At 38.6% G+C, this 15,831-nt stretch overlaps 1 protein-coding gene across 1 annotated transcript in view; it reads left to right on the forward strand.

The window, feature by feature from the left end:
• LOC143035050 (calcineurin-binding protein cabin-1-like) overlaps nt 1-15,831 on the forward strand; it is a 134,725-nt gene that overhangs the window by 45,792 nt on the left and 73,102 nt on the right. Inside the window, exon 3 of the mRNA XM_076201524.1 lies at nt 10,601-10,782. Within this exon, the coding sequence (XP_076057639.1) occupies nt 10,601-10,782 (182 nt within the window). The remainder of the gene's footprint in view (nt 1-10,600; nt 10,783-15,831) is intronic.

Raw genomic sequence — 15,831 nt, forward strand, 5'->3', positions numbered from 1 at the left:
TTAGTACTTTGTTTTTTTCCAGATGCCTTACCCATCTAGTTTTGATGATTCTTTCACAGATTTTAGCTTTTGTACTTTTAAGAGAGACCGGTCTATAGTTAGTAGGGTTTTCCTTGTTTCCCTCCTTATATATTGGTACTATATTTGCTCTTTTCCAATCTTCTAGAACTTTTCCTTCTTTCAATGAACTGCTTATTAGACTATGTATTTTGTCTGTTAGTTCATTCCTGCATTCTCTCAAAATCCAGTTCGCCATTTCATCTGGTCCATGCCATTTTCTGACATCAAGTTTACTCAAGTGAATCATTATTTCATATCTTGTCACTTCTATCTCTTTCATAAGGGGGACTTTCTCCTCCCACTTAACATCTCTAAGTTGTATGTTCTCCTTTGTAAACACTGATTTAAAATGCCTGTTCATAATTTCTGCCATTTCTATTTCCAATGTGTATTCAATTTCTCCTTGTAGTTTCTCTAATTCTTGTTTGTTTTTCAGTTTGTTGTTTACAAATCTGTAAAATAGTTTTGGTTGATCTTTACATTTTTCTATAACATCTTTTTCATACTTTCTCTTTTCTGTTCTGCACACTTTTAGATATTCATTTCTATAACTAGTATATATTTTTCATTTTTCAGGTCTTTTGTCTCTTTTCCATTTTATCCAAGCTTTATCCCTTTTGTCTTTTAACTCCCTGCATCTTTTGTTGTACCAACACTTTACATATCCTTTTTCTTGTTGTCTTGGAACATACTTTTCTACTCCTTTATAAATTTTTGTCGAAATGTTCCATTTCTTTTCTACTGTTGTTTCCTCCTTGTGTATCCTTTCCCAGTCTGCTTTTTTTTTTTCTTTTTTTTAAATTCTCTTATTTTATAAAAATTTGTTTTTTCATATATCACTCTTCTTTTTCTATATTGTTTGTTTAGTTCCTGTTCAACTAAAATGTACTCACTTTTACTTATTGGTGTCATATATTCAATCTTGTCCACTATTTCAGGTTCTGATGTGATTATTAGGTCCAGTCTCAATGGTTCTTCCTCATTTCTATACCTAGTATTCTCTTGTATCCATTGCATCATTGTATGTTCTATAATCATATCAAGTAGTACATTTCCCCATAGGTCATCTCCACCTTTCACTGTCATCTCTTCCCAGCAGATTTCTTTACAATTAAAGTCACCCATTGTAACTATTCTTCCTCCAGCTTTCATTACCTTATTTAGTGTTATCCTTGTGTCTTCTAACATATTTTTGTGCATTCTTCCCACAAAGCCATTTTAGGAGGCATATAATTTACCGCAAACTTCCTGCTCATCTTGTCCCTGTCCTCTATTTCCATCATAATCATCTCCACTCTATTCTTTCCATATGTGACATTCCTCACATTTATATTCTTTTTAGGAACATAACTCCACCCCCTTGTTTTACTTTTCTGTTTCTAATCCAATTATATACACCATGTCCTACACTGTTGGGTGGTAATGGACCTTTCAATTTTGTCTCTACAATTCCCATTATGTCTGGTTCTTTTTCCTTCAGGTAATCATTCAGTTCATTCAAGCCTGTTATTAAGCCATCTATATTTGTGAAAGACACTTTTAATTTTCTTTAACCTTCATCCTGTTTTCTGTTTCCCTTCCGTTTTTCTCCATGAACCATTTCCTCACTTTCATATCCACTACTCTCCAATAGAATTTTTCTTTTTCTGACTCTGTTCTGTTCTTGTTTTTCCTTAGCTTCAATTATTTTTTTATTTCTCTTCCTCTCTTTCCTCTTTATTCATCTTTCTTTTTATCCATACCTGTTTATACTGATCACTTTTTGCTAGTTTCCATGTATTTGATAAGACATTCTCTGCTTCCGTTGGTGACCTGAATTTAACCTTAATTGGACTGGTCTTGTCTATATTGTATTTCCTCAGTCTAGGTAAAAGGTGCAGATGGAGAGATGATAACGGAGGAGAAGGCAGTAAGGGGAAGATGGGCAGAATATTTTAGGGAGTTGCTAAATGTGAAGGAGGATAGGGAGGGAAAGATAGCTGCAGTGGGAAAGGCTAAGAAAATGAGAGTGATGAGTGAGGAAAATGGAGGAGAAATAAGGAAGGATGAAGTGAAGGCAGCAGTTAAGATGATGAAAGCAGGTAAGGCACCTGGTCTGGATGGATGCCATGCAGAATGTCTTAAAAAAGGAGGTACAGTGATGGTGGACTGGTTGGTGAGGTTATTTAATGTTTGCTGGAGAGAAGGTAGAGTGCCGGAGGACTGGAGGAGTGCTTGTATAGTTCCACTTTACAAGGGAAAGGGGGATAAGTGTGAATGTAGTAGTTTCAGAGGGATTAGCTTGTTAAGTGTAGTTGGGAAGGCTTATGGGAGGATCTTGATTGAGAGAATTAGGAGAGGAACAGAGGGAGTAATTGATGAGGAACAGTGTGGATTTAGGACAGGTAGAGGTTGTGTAGATCAGATTTTTGTGGTAAGACAGATATGTGAGAAAGCTATAGGAAAGGGGAAGGATGTTTTTTGGGCCTTTATTGATCTGGAAAAGGCTTATGAGCTGTCAAGAGTTTTTATGAGAGTAGTAGAGATTGTGTCAGGATTAGAAATGGAGAGAGTGAGTGGTTTGAGGTAAAGGTGGGACTTCATCAAGGATGCGTTATGTCACCCTGGCTGTTCAACTTATACATGGATAGGGTAGTGCGAGAGGTAAATGCAAGGGTAGTGGTTCAGGGATTGGAGATGGTTAAAGAAAATGGAGAAAAGTGGGAGGTGAGCCAGCTGTTGTTTGCGCTGCACTTGTGGCAGGATCGGAGGAGGGATTGAGGAAGTTGGTGACAGAGTTTGGGAGAGTGTGTGATAGAAGAAAGCTGAAGATAAATGTGGGTAAAAGTAAGGTGATGAGATGTACAAGGGGTGAAAGTGGCAGTAATCTGGAAGTGAGCATAAAGGGAGAGCAACTGGAGGAAGTGGATAGTTTTAGATACTTGGGTGCAAATGTGGCAGGAAAAGGTGGAGTGAAGGTGGAGGTAGAATGTAGATTGAGAGAAGCGAGTAAATGCCTTGGTGGATTAAAAAGTGTAATGAGGAATAGAAATTTGGGAATGGATGCTAAGAGGAGACTATATGAAGGAGTGATTGTGCCAACAGCACTGTATGGGGCAGAAACATGGAACATAAGAGAGGAAGAGAGAAGGAGCTTGAATGTGTTTGAGATGAAGTGTCTGAGAAGTATGATGGGGGTTACTAGGACAGATAGAGTGAGAAATGAGGAGGTGAGGAGGAGAACAGGGGTGGAAAGGGAGTTGGGAGATAGGGTTGATGAAAGAGTATTAGGATGGTTTGGGCACATGGAAAGAATGAGTGAAGAAAGACTAGTAAAGGAGGTATGGAAGGCAGATATGGAGGGAGTGAACATGAGGGGACGTCCTAGGATGAGATGGATGGATGGGGTGAAGGGGGCTTTGGGGAAGAGGGGAATGTCTGTTGAGGAAGGATGGGAAAGGACAGAAGACGGGTGAATGGAGAATGGTTGTATATGGAAGATGTTCTGATGCATGAGGTGGAATGGACGGGGGGGATGGGGGGTGAGGTAGTGTGTGTGAGCAAAATTTTGACGCAGCCCGAAGGGTATTCTCCCCATCCTCTCCCTTATATGGGGGGACGGAGAGGGGGGGTCGCTGATCTAATGAAGCGGCTTTGCTGTGGATGTGCTGTGTCTTGCGACACTGCTTCTCACCCAGGGCAGTGGACAGGGTGCAGGGATGACCCGTCATCTAGGAGGTGCTAAGATGGGAGGGAGGGTGGAGGGGTGTGGAGTGTATTCAGGGATGGAATGGTTGGGAATGATTTCATGCCTATTCCTTTTTGGCTACCTCCCTAGTAAGGGGGAAAAAGCCTTGGTATATATATGTATGTATTTCTTCAATTTTTTTCCCTATTGTTCATCTTGAACTATTTTTAATACCTTGTTTACTTTTTCCTTCTTTACTCTTGTAGTCCTATTTGGATTATGCTTCTCTTCCATTCCTAATATAATTATACATTTCTTTTTATCTGCCAAGTCTCTTGATATATTCTTCTCTCTCATCACTTTGATAACTGTGTCCTTAGTTTGTTCTTTCAATTGTTGTGTCACTAATCTCTAAATTAAATTTTGTTATTCTCTTGGACTTTTTTCCAACCACTTACCTCTTTTGCTATGGACTCTTTATTCTCTTTATTATTCCTCTTTAATTCCTCATTCTCATCCTTTACTTCTCTTAACTGTCTTTTTAATTCTTCAATTTCTTTAGTTAGGTTTTGTTTCTCCTTTAGTTCTTCCAGTTTATCAATTCTTGGTGTAACTAGTGAGTTGGCTAAACCTAACCTCCCTTGCTTCATTCATTTTTGTTAATTTCTCCTCTAGACTTACTAGTTGGGGGAGGTTGTCATCTCCTCCCTCATTAAATCCATAGAAGTAATAATCTCTTTCTATTGAGCTGCTATTATCTATATTCCTACTTTTAATACCTCTGCTCACCTGTTCGACCTCGTCTGTGTCATCTGCACACCTTTTGTTTACACCCCTTCTGATGTCCAAGGCCCATTCCTTCCCTTTCTCATTTTCTTCCATTTTCCTCAATAATGCTTCCCCTTCTCCCTTTTCTTCACCTGCCCACTACACCATGAGCTTTCCCCCATCCCTACTAATACAACACAGGTGCTCCCTCATCACTGAAATCCACAAAAATTGCATTTTTTCTGGAGTTCCAATCTCTTCGCTGTCAATCCAACACTGTGTGTACTTACCTAGTTGTATTTTACAGAAAAAGAGCTATGCTCATAGTGACCCATTTTTGTATCTCTCTGCATCCAGTTTATTCTTAAAATCTTGTATAGTTTTGGCACTGTTTCTGCATTTAGTTTGTTCCAGACATCAATCACTATGTGGAAAGCTATTCTTTTTCAAATCTCTTCTGTAACTGCCCTTCTTTAGCTTCTTTTTGTGACCTCTTGTTTCTCTTCTGTCCCATTTTAATAAGTCATCTCTATCAAGAATTTCTATCCTTCATAATTCTGTAAATGGTCAACAAATCACCTTTCTCTTCTTTGTTCCAATGTTGATAGATGTAATTTCTCCAACCCTTGTTCATATGTTAAATTTGACAGTGTATGTGCCATTTTTGTCACTGCTCTTTTTTTTTTTTTTTTTTTTTTCCTAAGTGCCCACAGTGTTGCAGCATACTCTAGTTTAAGTCTTATTTGTGCAACCACTGTTTTCTTTACCATTTCTTTATCCATGTTGTCGAAGGCCACTTTCATTGATCTTAAGTCTCTCCAACTAATTTATTGACATGTTTATCAGGTGTCAAGTCACTTGAGATAATCACTCCCAGGTCCCTTTCTGAATCGACTTTTTTGACTTCCTTGTTACCAATTTTATATTGACCTGATATTCTATTTTTGCTTTTTCCAAATTCCATTATACTACATTTCTTAATGTTAAAGTTCATTTCACACCTCTGACTCCAATCTTCTGTTCTTAATCTCTTGAGTAATTTTGCATCATCAGCAAAGAAGTTCATGTAACACTTCACTCCCTCATCCATATCATTTATATATATGGCAAACATTAAAGGAGCCAATACAGAGCCTTGCGGGATCCCACTTATCACATCTTCCCAGTTCAAATTTTTGTCTCTAAGTAGCACTCTCATTTTTCTCCCACTTAAGAAATCCTTCATCCATTCCAGTAGCTTACCTTGTATTCCTCCTATTATTTCAATTTTTCTTATTAACTTTTTATGTGGTACTTTGTCAAAAGCCTTCTGCAAGTCCAAGAAGGTGCAATCTGCCCAGCCATCTCTTTCTTGTATTATCTCAGTTAATCTTGAGTAAAAGCATATTAACCCCTTCCATACGGTGCCGCACACGTAGGCGTCATGGACTTAGATCTCGGTGGCAGCAGCCAATGCCAGCCGTACGACGTGTCGTAATAATACTTGCATCATAAAATATAGTCACCGCTTATATCGATCGTTCTCTCTTCACCCGTGAATTTTGATAACCATAGAAAATGCGATTACAAAAGAATTAGAAAGAATGTCATTATGGAGGGGCGACTACAATAAATATAATCAAGACGCCAATATGGCAGCCTCGCGAATACACTCGCTCCCCATGACGCCTACGTGTGCGGCACCGTATGGAAGGGGTTAAGTTTGTGGCACACAATCTTCTACCTCTAAAGCCAAATTGTTTAGGGTTTAATATTTTATTCTCTTCCAAGTGTTTGATCCATTTGTTTCTGATAACTTTTTTGCATATTTTTGCTACTGTGCTTGTAAGGGATACTGGTCTGAAGTTTGTAGGATCTTTATTTCTTCCTTTATATATTGGTACTATGTTTGCATCTTTCCAATCTTGCGGTACATTTCATTCATTAAGTGAAAAGTCTGTTATCTTGTATAATTTGTCCGTCAGTTCGTCTATACACTCTTTCAGTATCCAATTTGCAATTCCATCTGGTCCATGCGATTTCCTTACATCTAGGTTTTTTATTTGGTCTCCTATTTCTTTCTGTGTAACCCATATTTCTTTCATTTTAGGGAGTCTTTCTTGTTCAATCTTCCCAAATTTGTGAGCTCTCAGTTGTAATAACAGACTTGAAATGTCTGATCATAACTTTTGCCATTTCTGTGTCGTCAATGTATTCTTTATCTCCATGCAGTTTTACAATTTCGTGTTTGTCTTTTAATTTATCATTTACATATCTCTAAAAGAGTTTAGGTTGATCCTTACATTTGTCAATAATATATTTTTCATAGTTTTGTTTTTCTTTCCTGCGTATATTCACATATTCATCCCTAAGTTTTATATATGTTGGCCATTTAGATGTTTTTTTTTTTTCTCTTTTCCATCTTTTCCAGGCTTTGTCTCTTCTGTCTTTAGCCTCACTGCACCTTTTGTTATACCAAAACTTTATATAAATCTCTTTTTTGCTTCTTCTTTGGTACATATTTATCAATTCCTTCCTTGTACTTTCCTTTGAATATGTTCCATTTGTCTTCCATCTTTGTTTCCTCTTTGGAGAATTTATCCCAGTTTGTGTTTTGGAAATTTTTTCTTAGTTTTACAAAATCCGTTTTGTTGTACATTAATCTTCCTTATCTATGTTAAACATTCAATCTTCCATTGTTTTGTTCTTTTAACCTCTTCACTCCGGGGCACATCGCATGTCTGGCAGCATTAGCTGCCCGACGTGCGATGTTGCGTTATAATAATCGCATTATAAAAATAAAGTCAGTGCTCAATCGCTCGTTCTTTTTCACCCATGAATTTTGATAACCATAGAAAATATGATGAAGCCAGTTTAGAGAGAATGAGGGTCACACAGGTACAACTACAATGAATATAATCAAGATGCCGATGTCGGCATCATCGCGTACCCACTTGCTCCTCATGACGCCTACATAGGCATCACCGTATGGAAGTGGTTAATTCAAACTCTATTAGTTATGATCACTCTTTCCAATTGGTGTTTTATATCTGATTTTGTTCACAATATCTGGTTCAGAAATTAATATTAGGTCTAGTTTCGATGGTTCCTCATTGTTTCTATATCTAGTATTTTCCTTAACCCATTATGTTAAGGTGTATTCTACGGTCATGTCCAGCAGAATCTTGCTCCAAAGTTCTTTTCCCCCTTTTACTATCATTTCTTCCCAGATTATCGTTTGCATTAAAATCACCCGTAATTACAATGTTACCACCCTCCTTCAGGAACCCATTTAGCATATTCATTGTGTTGTCCAGTAATTTAGAATGATCACTATCAGACCAAGCCTGTGTTTTTGGTGGCACATAAACTGCTACAAATTTTCTACTTTTCATTTTTTTTTTTTACAACTTTAATCATAATTAATTCTACATTATATTTCCCTTCATTTATCTCTGCCACATTTAAACCCTTTTTGATCAATATCATGACACCTCCTCCCTGCTTGTCTGTCCAATTTTTTGCTCAGTGGTTGTATAGACCTTGTCCCACCATACTTGTTGATAGAGGGCCTTTCAGTTTTGTCTCCACAATTCCCATAATGTCAGGTTTCTCTATTTCCAGATAGTCATATAGTTAATTAATTCCAGAGATCATACTGTCGATGTTTGTGTATGCCACTTTTAGTTTCATATTTTCTTCTCCTTTTTGGTTTGAATTACCATTTTTCTGATGTACCATTTTTTCAGTCTCAAGTCCAGTACTAAAAAAAAAACAAAAAACGTTTCTGTTCTTTTCTCATTTCTATCATTGGCTTCAATTCTGAGAGCCTTGTTTTTCTCTTTTTCCTCATCACTCGTTTCCTTTTTTTTATCCATATATGTTTGAATTTCTCACTGCTTGCTAATTCAACCGCTTTTGATAGTACCTCCTCTGTTATCATTTGAGTTCTTAGTTTTATTTTCAGAGGTCTATGTTGTTTTTCTTTTGAATATTTGCCTATCCTGTGAATCTCGTCAATTTCTTTGTCAAAAGTTTGCCCTTCGTCCTGAATTTCTTTCAAAATTTCCTTAGGTATTTCCTTTTCCTCCTTTTCTCTGGTATTTATACACACTATGTTTTTCTTGGATACTATGGACCACAATGCATTTACCTTTGTCAATTGTATCTCTCACCCAATTTTCCTTTTCTTTAATTACTTTCATAACTGTTTCTTTTGTATTTTCTTCCATCTGCTTTTGCACTATTTCTCTAAAGAATATTTTTTTTATTTTCCTCTTCTTGTTTCCATTGATTTTTTTTTTAATTCAAGGAGGTCTGTTTCTTTAATTGACTCTTCCACCTTTCCGGTCACTATTTGTAATTGCTCTTTGACCTTTTTCAGTGTATTTACCTAGTTGTATTATACAGGAAGAGGAGCTGTGCTCGCGGTGACCCGTTTTTGTATCTTGCAAGATGAAGTTTGTTCTTAAATTCTTGTATTGTGTTTGCACACACTATTTCTTTATCCAATTTATTCCATATATCTATCACTCTGTGTAAGAAGCTGTTCTTTTTCAGGTCTCTTTTTTAGTTATCCTTTTTGAGTTCATTGCATGCCCTCTTGTTTTTCCTCTGTCCCACTTTAATAAGTCCTCTCCATCAAGGCATTCTTTTCCTTTCATAATTCTGTGGATGGTAAGTAGGTCTCCTCTTTCTCTTCTTTGTTCCAGGGTTAGCAATTCCAGTTCAGCCAGTCTTTGTTCATATGTCAGGTTTGAAAGTATTGGGACCCTCTTTGTCATTACCCTTTGTATTCTTTCTAATTTTCTTATATATTTTTTTGTACTGGGTGACCATATCAGTGCTGCATATTCCAGTTTTGGCCTTATCAGTGTTTGTAATATTTTCTTGATCATTTCCTTATCCAGGTATTTAAGGGCCACCTTTATTGATCTCAACAAATTATAAGTTTCTCTGACTATTTTATTTATATGTTTATCTGGCCATGTCTTTGGTGATGATTACTCCTAGGTCCCTTCAGAATTTACTTTCTTTACTTATTTTCCATCAATTTTATACTGTCCTGATATTTTCTTCTTGCTAATTCCAAATTCATTTATACTGCACTTCTTGATGTTGAATTCTACCTCCCATCTCTTGCTCCATTCTAAGACTTTGTTCAAATCCTTCTGCAATGAGTCACAGTCTATTTCGGAGCTTATTCTTTTTAATAACATTGCGTCATCCGCAAAGCAGTTCATGTAACTTTCAATGCCTTCATCCATGTCATTTACATATATAGCAAACATTATTGGAGCTAGTACTGATCTCTGTGGGATGCCACTACTCATTTCTTCCCATTTTGAATATTTGTCTCTAAGCACCACTCTCATTTTTCTTCCATGTAGGAAGTCCTCCATCCAATTCAGTAGTTTTCCATGTATCCCTCCTATTGTTTCCAGTTTACATAGTAATTTTCTGTGTGGTACCTTATCAAATGCCTTTTGTAGGTCCAGGAATGCAGAGTCTGCCCAGCCATCCCTTTCTTGCAATATATCTATCAATTTTGAATAGAAACAAATTAGTGGTACATGATCTTCCTTGTCTGAATCCAAATTGCCTTGGGTTTAGTATATTATTCTCCTCCAGATATTTTGTCCATCTATCTTTGATGAATCTCTTACAAATTTTAACCATTGTACTCATTAGGGACACTGGTCTATAATTTGTTGGGTCTTCCTTATTTCTCCCTTTATATATCGGCACTATATTGTGTGTGTGTATATATATATATCTGGTGGCTGTTGCCAGTCACCTCCTGGGATCCATAATTTTCTTGCACAAGAGATCTTGGGCAAGTAACTGATGGGGTAACATTTTACTGTGTGTTGGAACAGATTTAGCACATTTGAAGTTTTTGTTCTGGCTAAAATAAGAGAACTTGCATAGATGGAGTTCTAGGGGTTACAAATATGTGAAGCCTCTTAGGATAAAATGTATTCAATAAAGGATTTTGTTTTGGTCAATTCCAAGCTATTATTCCACTTGGGAAATCTGGGCTTATAGTGGATAAGGAAAGAACTTTTAACATTTTTCCAACCAAGGAATGAGGAATGTGTAAGATTTTATGTCTGTACATTACAGTGGATGACATAATACCTGAACAGCGGAAAAGTCTGACATCAACTTTGATCCAAATCCTGGTGATGCAGTTGGATGAACCGGCTTCATCAGATGACATTCCTTTCAGCACTCTCTCCCCTTGGATCATTATGCACAGGGTTCTTGTTGAGGAAGAGAAAAGGAATGAAGAGATGAAACAGAAGGTATCTTGAAAATGTTCATTGTTATCACACATAACTGAAGTAGCTGTCTTCACTCCAGAATTTGTTCCTCTGATGAATGCAGTCATCAACCATTATATATTAATAGAATCATTAAAGGAGGTAACTGCATAGTAGACCCAGTGACAAGAAAGTGAAAATTTTAGGTTCAACTACCCTGTCTGGGGTATTGGCTGCATATTGTTATGCCAAAGTAGCATGCATTTGATATTTTAGGGTCTATATGAGGTGTCCCTTCAGACCAGAGCCACACATCATTTTGTCTGTGATAGAGAAGGACTCTGCTCACAGAGAAATGATGAAACTTTTATTATACTGCTACTGTCCCTGCATTATGCTGTCCCCCAACTCCTTGTTGCTGTCCTGTACCATTTCTCTGAATTTTATTTCCTTGTTTTGTCTACCCTGTGGTGGGGGAGATGAATGCTTACACCAAGTATTCCCACTTGGATTGTAAGAGGCAAGAAAAAAGGGATGGGGATTGGGACCAGGCATCCTTCTCCCTGTAGCCCCAAAGGGGACATTCCTAAAAAAAGTAAAGGCATAAGAGGGTCTAGGAGTTTTCCAACCAGCACTCTTAAGGTTTGGGTCTTTTAATATGCATGGATGTGGTACAGATGAGAGTAAGAGGGAAGAGATAGGTAGTATGTTGGTTAGAAGAAAGATGGATGTGTTGGCATATAGTGAAACTAAGTTGAGAGGGAAGGGCAAGTGTGAGTTTGGGAGTGTAAGTGGGAGGTTCTCAGGAGTGAAGAGAGGGAGAGAAGGGGTGGCTATACTGGTAAGTGAAGAGATAGGTAAACATGTAATGGAGTGGAAGGAGGTTTCTTCAAAGTTAATGTGGATGAAGGTGAAACTGGGAAAGCAGATATGGGTTTTTGTAAGTGCATATGGGCCTGGTAGTGAGAAGAGTGTAGAAGAAAGGGAGGCTTTTTGGATAGATTTAAATTAGTGCATACAGGGATTAGGGAGAAACATCAATGTAGTAGTAATGGGAGACCTTAATGCTAGGGTAGGAAATAAACCAATTGATGGAGTGTTTGGGAAATGTTGAGTTCCAGGAAAGAATCATAGTGGAGAGGTGATGGTGGAGATGTGTCTAGAAACAGTTGATAATAGCAATTACAGTGTTTCAGAAGAAAGTCAAGCATAAGTACACATGGGAGAGGGTGGTGGATGGAAGGGTGGTAGATAGAGCGTTAATGGACTATGTAGTGGTAGATAAGAGTATAATAGGAAGAGTTAAGGATGTACGTGTTCTAAGGAGAGAGAGTGGGGGAATATTAGATCATTTTCTGGTGGAAGGTAAGTTGAGAGTGGAGGATAGATGGAGAAAGAGGAAAAGGACAAAAGGTAGGGAGGTGCTCAGAGTGACCTCTTTAAATGAGAAGGAAAAGGAGAAGGAGTACAAAAAGAAGCTGAGAGAGGATTGGGAGGGAGTGAAGGATAGAGTAGAAATAGGAGTGGAGGAGGAATGGAGATGGTTCAAGGAGGGTGTCACAAAGTGTGCAAAGATGGTGTGTGGAACAAGAAGTATGGGAGGAAATAGAAGGAAGGGTAGTGAGTGGTGGGATGAGGAAACAAAGAAGGTTGTAGAAGAGAAGAAGCGAACTTTCACAGATTGGTTAAAAAATAGGATGAGGGAGTCATATGAGAGGTACAAAGAAAAGAGAAGAGAAGTAAAGCACAAGTTAAAGGAGGCAAAGAGAGCAGATGTGGAATGAGGTAAGAGTATGACAGAAAATTTCAAAGTAATAAAAAGATGTTTTGGAAAGAAATTAAGAGAGGAAGAGGAGGTAAATCAAGTAGAGAAGAAAAGGTTAAAGGTGCAGATGGAGAGATGATAATGGAAGAGAAGGCAGTAAGAGGAAGATGGGCAGAGTATTTTAGGGAGTTGCTAAATGTGGGGGAGGATAGGGAGGGAAAGATAGTTGCAGTGGGAAGTGCGAAGAAAATGAGAGTGATGAGTGAGGAAAATGGAGGAGAAATAAGGAAGGATGAAGTGAAGGTAGTTCTTAAGATGATGAAAGCAGGTAAGGCACCTGGTCTGGATGGATGCCATGCAGAATGTCTAAAAAGGAGGTACAGTGATGGTGGACTGGCTGGTGAGGTTATTTAATATTTGTTGGAGAGTAGAGTGCCAGAGGACTGGAGGAGTGCCTGTATAGTTCCACACTTCAAAGGAAAAGGGGACAAGTGTGAATGTAGAGTAGTTTCAGAGGGATTAGCTTGTTAAGTGTAGTTGGGAAGGCTTATGGTAGGATCTTGATTGAGAGGATTGGGAGAGGAACAGAGGGAGTAATTGGTGAGGAAGAGTGTGGATTTAGGACGGGTAGAGGTTGTGTAGATCAGATTTTTGTGGTAAGACAGATATGTGAGAAAGCTATAGAAGACAGATATGTGAGAAAGCTATAGTAAAAGGTAATTTTTATCATCTGGAAAAGGCTTATGACACGGTAGACAGGAAGGCAGTGTGGGAGGATTTGCAGATATACGGGATAGGAGGAAAGCTAGGAGCTGTCAGGAGTTTTTACAAGAGAATTAGAGCATGTGTCAGGATTAGAAATGGAGAGAATGAGTGGTTTGAGGTAAAGGTGGGACTTTGTCAGGGATGTGTTATGTTGCCCTGGCTGTTCGACTTATACATGGATGGGTTGGTATGAGAGGTAAATATAAGGGTGGTGGGTCAGGGATTAGAGATGGTCAAAGAAAATTGAGAAAAGTGGGAGGTGAGCCAGCTGTTGTTTGCGGACGTCACTGCCCTTGTGGCAGGATCAGAGGAGAGATTGAGGAAGTTGGTGACAGAGTTTGGGAAAGTGTGTGAAAGAAGAAAGTTGAAGATAAATGTGGGTAAAAGTAAGGTGATGAGATGTACAAGGGATGAAAGTGGCAACTGACTGGAAGTGAGCATTAAGGGAGAGCGACTGGAGGAAGTGGATAGTTTTAGATACTTGGGTGCGAATGTGGTAGGAAAGGGAGGAGTGGGGGTGGAGGTAGAATGTAGATTGAGAGAAGCAAGTAAATGCCTTGGTGGATTAAAAAGTGTAATAAGAAATAGACATTTGGGAATAGATGATAAGAGGACATTGTATGAAGAAGCCCTCTACACTCCCTCCTCTCCTGATATCACCTTTTGCTCCCCCTGCCTAACCCCAACAACATCATGGAGAGTGGTCGGAGCCCTTGGTTCTGACCACCTTCCAATCATCATCACCACCAAAACAAGATGCACCCCAGCTGGCCACAGACACACTTACACCAATTACAAGAGAGCTAACTGGGAAGCCTTTAATGAAGAGACAGAACAACATTTTGAAACACTTAACAGTACACCAATCACAAACATAAACAATGCTGTGCACGCTTTTAATACAATCATACAAAACGCAGACAAGAGATACATCCCTAGAGGCAACAGAAAATCACACAACCCCAACTTCACACCAGAAATCCAAGGCCTCATCAGACAACGTGACACACTTAAACACGATACCCCCACACCTATCCCTCAAAACATAGCAGACCAAATACAAACACTAAACACTGTGATTGCCAATAAAATACATGAACAAAAAACACAAAATTGGCAAAACTTTATCAATACACTTGAACACAAAACAAACACCAGCAAATTGTACAAAACACTCAACAGCATCACACTATCCAACACTAACACTACACGCTCTCACGCAGCAATAATCACAACAACAGATAATCTACCCTCAAACAGACAACAAGCAAACGCACTCATACGTCATTTTGCACAGACGAGCCATCTTACATCTCACCCTGACGACCGACGCACCATTCGACGTAAGAAAGACTTTCCCACAGACTCAGACTATACACCCTTCATAGACAGTCAGACAAAACTCATAATGCATAGTCTCAAGCACTCATCTGCCTGTGGCCCTGATAACATAAGCAACATCCACCTAAAACACATTGGACCACAAGGTATACACGCACTCACAAACATTGCAAACTACAGCTATTCACACAACACTATACCCGACATCTGGAAGCATGGTAAAATAATCACCATTCCAAAACCGAACAAAGACCCAACAATCCCAACATCGCACCGCCCAATCACACTTCTCTGCACCCCCTCTAAAGTCATTGAACGCCTAATACTTAAACTTGTCACACCATATATTCCCCTTGCTGACTCACAACACGGTTTTAGGCCACTACACTCCACAAACACTCTTCTGACAAACCTCACACAAAGAATTTTAGATGGCATCAATTCAGATAGGCCCCACCACAGAACACTTCTTATAACATTGGACATTAGTAAAGCTTTTGATGCTATCCCCCGCCACAACCTAACAAATAAAATATATAACACAGACATGCACAATAACACCAAAAGATGGCTGGCCAATTATCTGGCAGGCAGGAATGCTCATGTGTCATATAATGGCCAATCATCGCACATCAGAAACATTAAGAACGGAGTACCACAGGGCTCAGTTCTATCCCCCACATTATTTAATCTATACATGCATGACTTACCCACGCCAGACACCTCAGAAATACAAATCTCTTCCTACGCAGACGACATAACAATCACATGCACACATCGTAACACAGACAAAGCTGCAGAAATAATCCAGCCTTACCTTGACACACTCAACACATGGTTCATCACAAACAGACTCAAAACAGCTCCAACCAAATCTACAGCAACACTTCTCACCAACTGGACAAAAGAACACAAATACATACCTCATCTCTACATCAACAACACTCTAATACCACACACAAACACACCGAAAATTCTTGGTGTAACATACGATACATCCATGTCTTTCAAACAACACCTCACAAACATAAAAAACAAATGCACACCTAGACTTAACGCACTCAAGTCAATCACTGGAACAACATTTGGACAAAACAAAGAAACTAATATAACAATATACAAACAATGCACACGCTCAGTGATGAATTATGCGAGTCCTGCATGGGCTCCTAATCTCAGTGAGACACACCACAACACCCTTCAAATCATACAAAACAAAG

The sequence above is a fragment of the Oratosquilla oratoria genome, chromosome 2 (genome assembly GCF_046742065.1).
Source record: "Oratosquilla oratoria isolate Oo_2021 chromosome 2, ASM4674206v1, whole genome shotgun sequence".
NCBI classification, from domain to species: Eukaryota; Metazoa; Arthropoda; class Malacostraca; order Stomatopoda; family Squillidae; genus Oratosquilla; species Oratosquilla oratoria.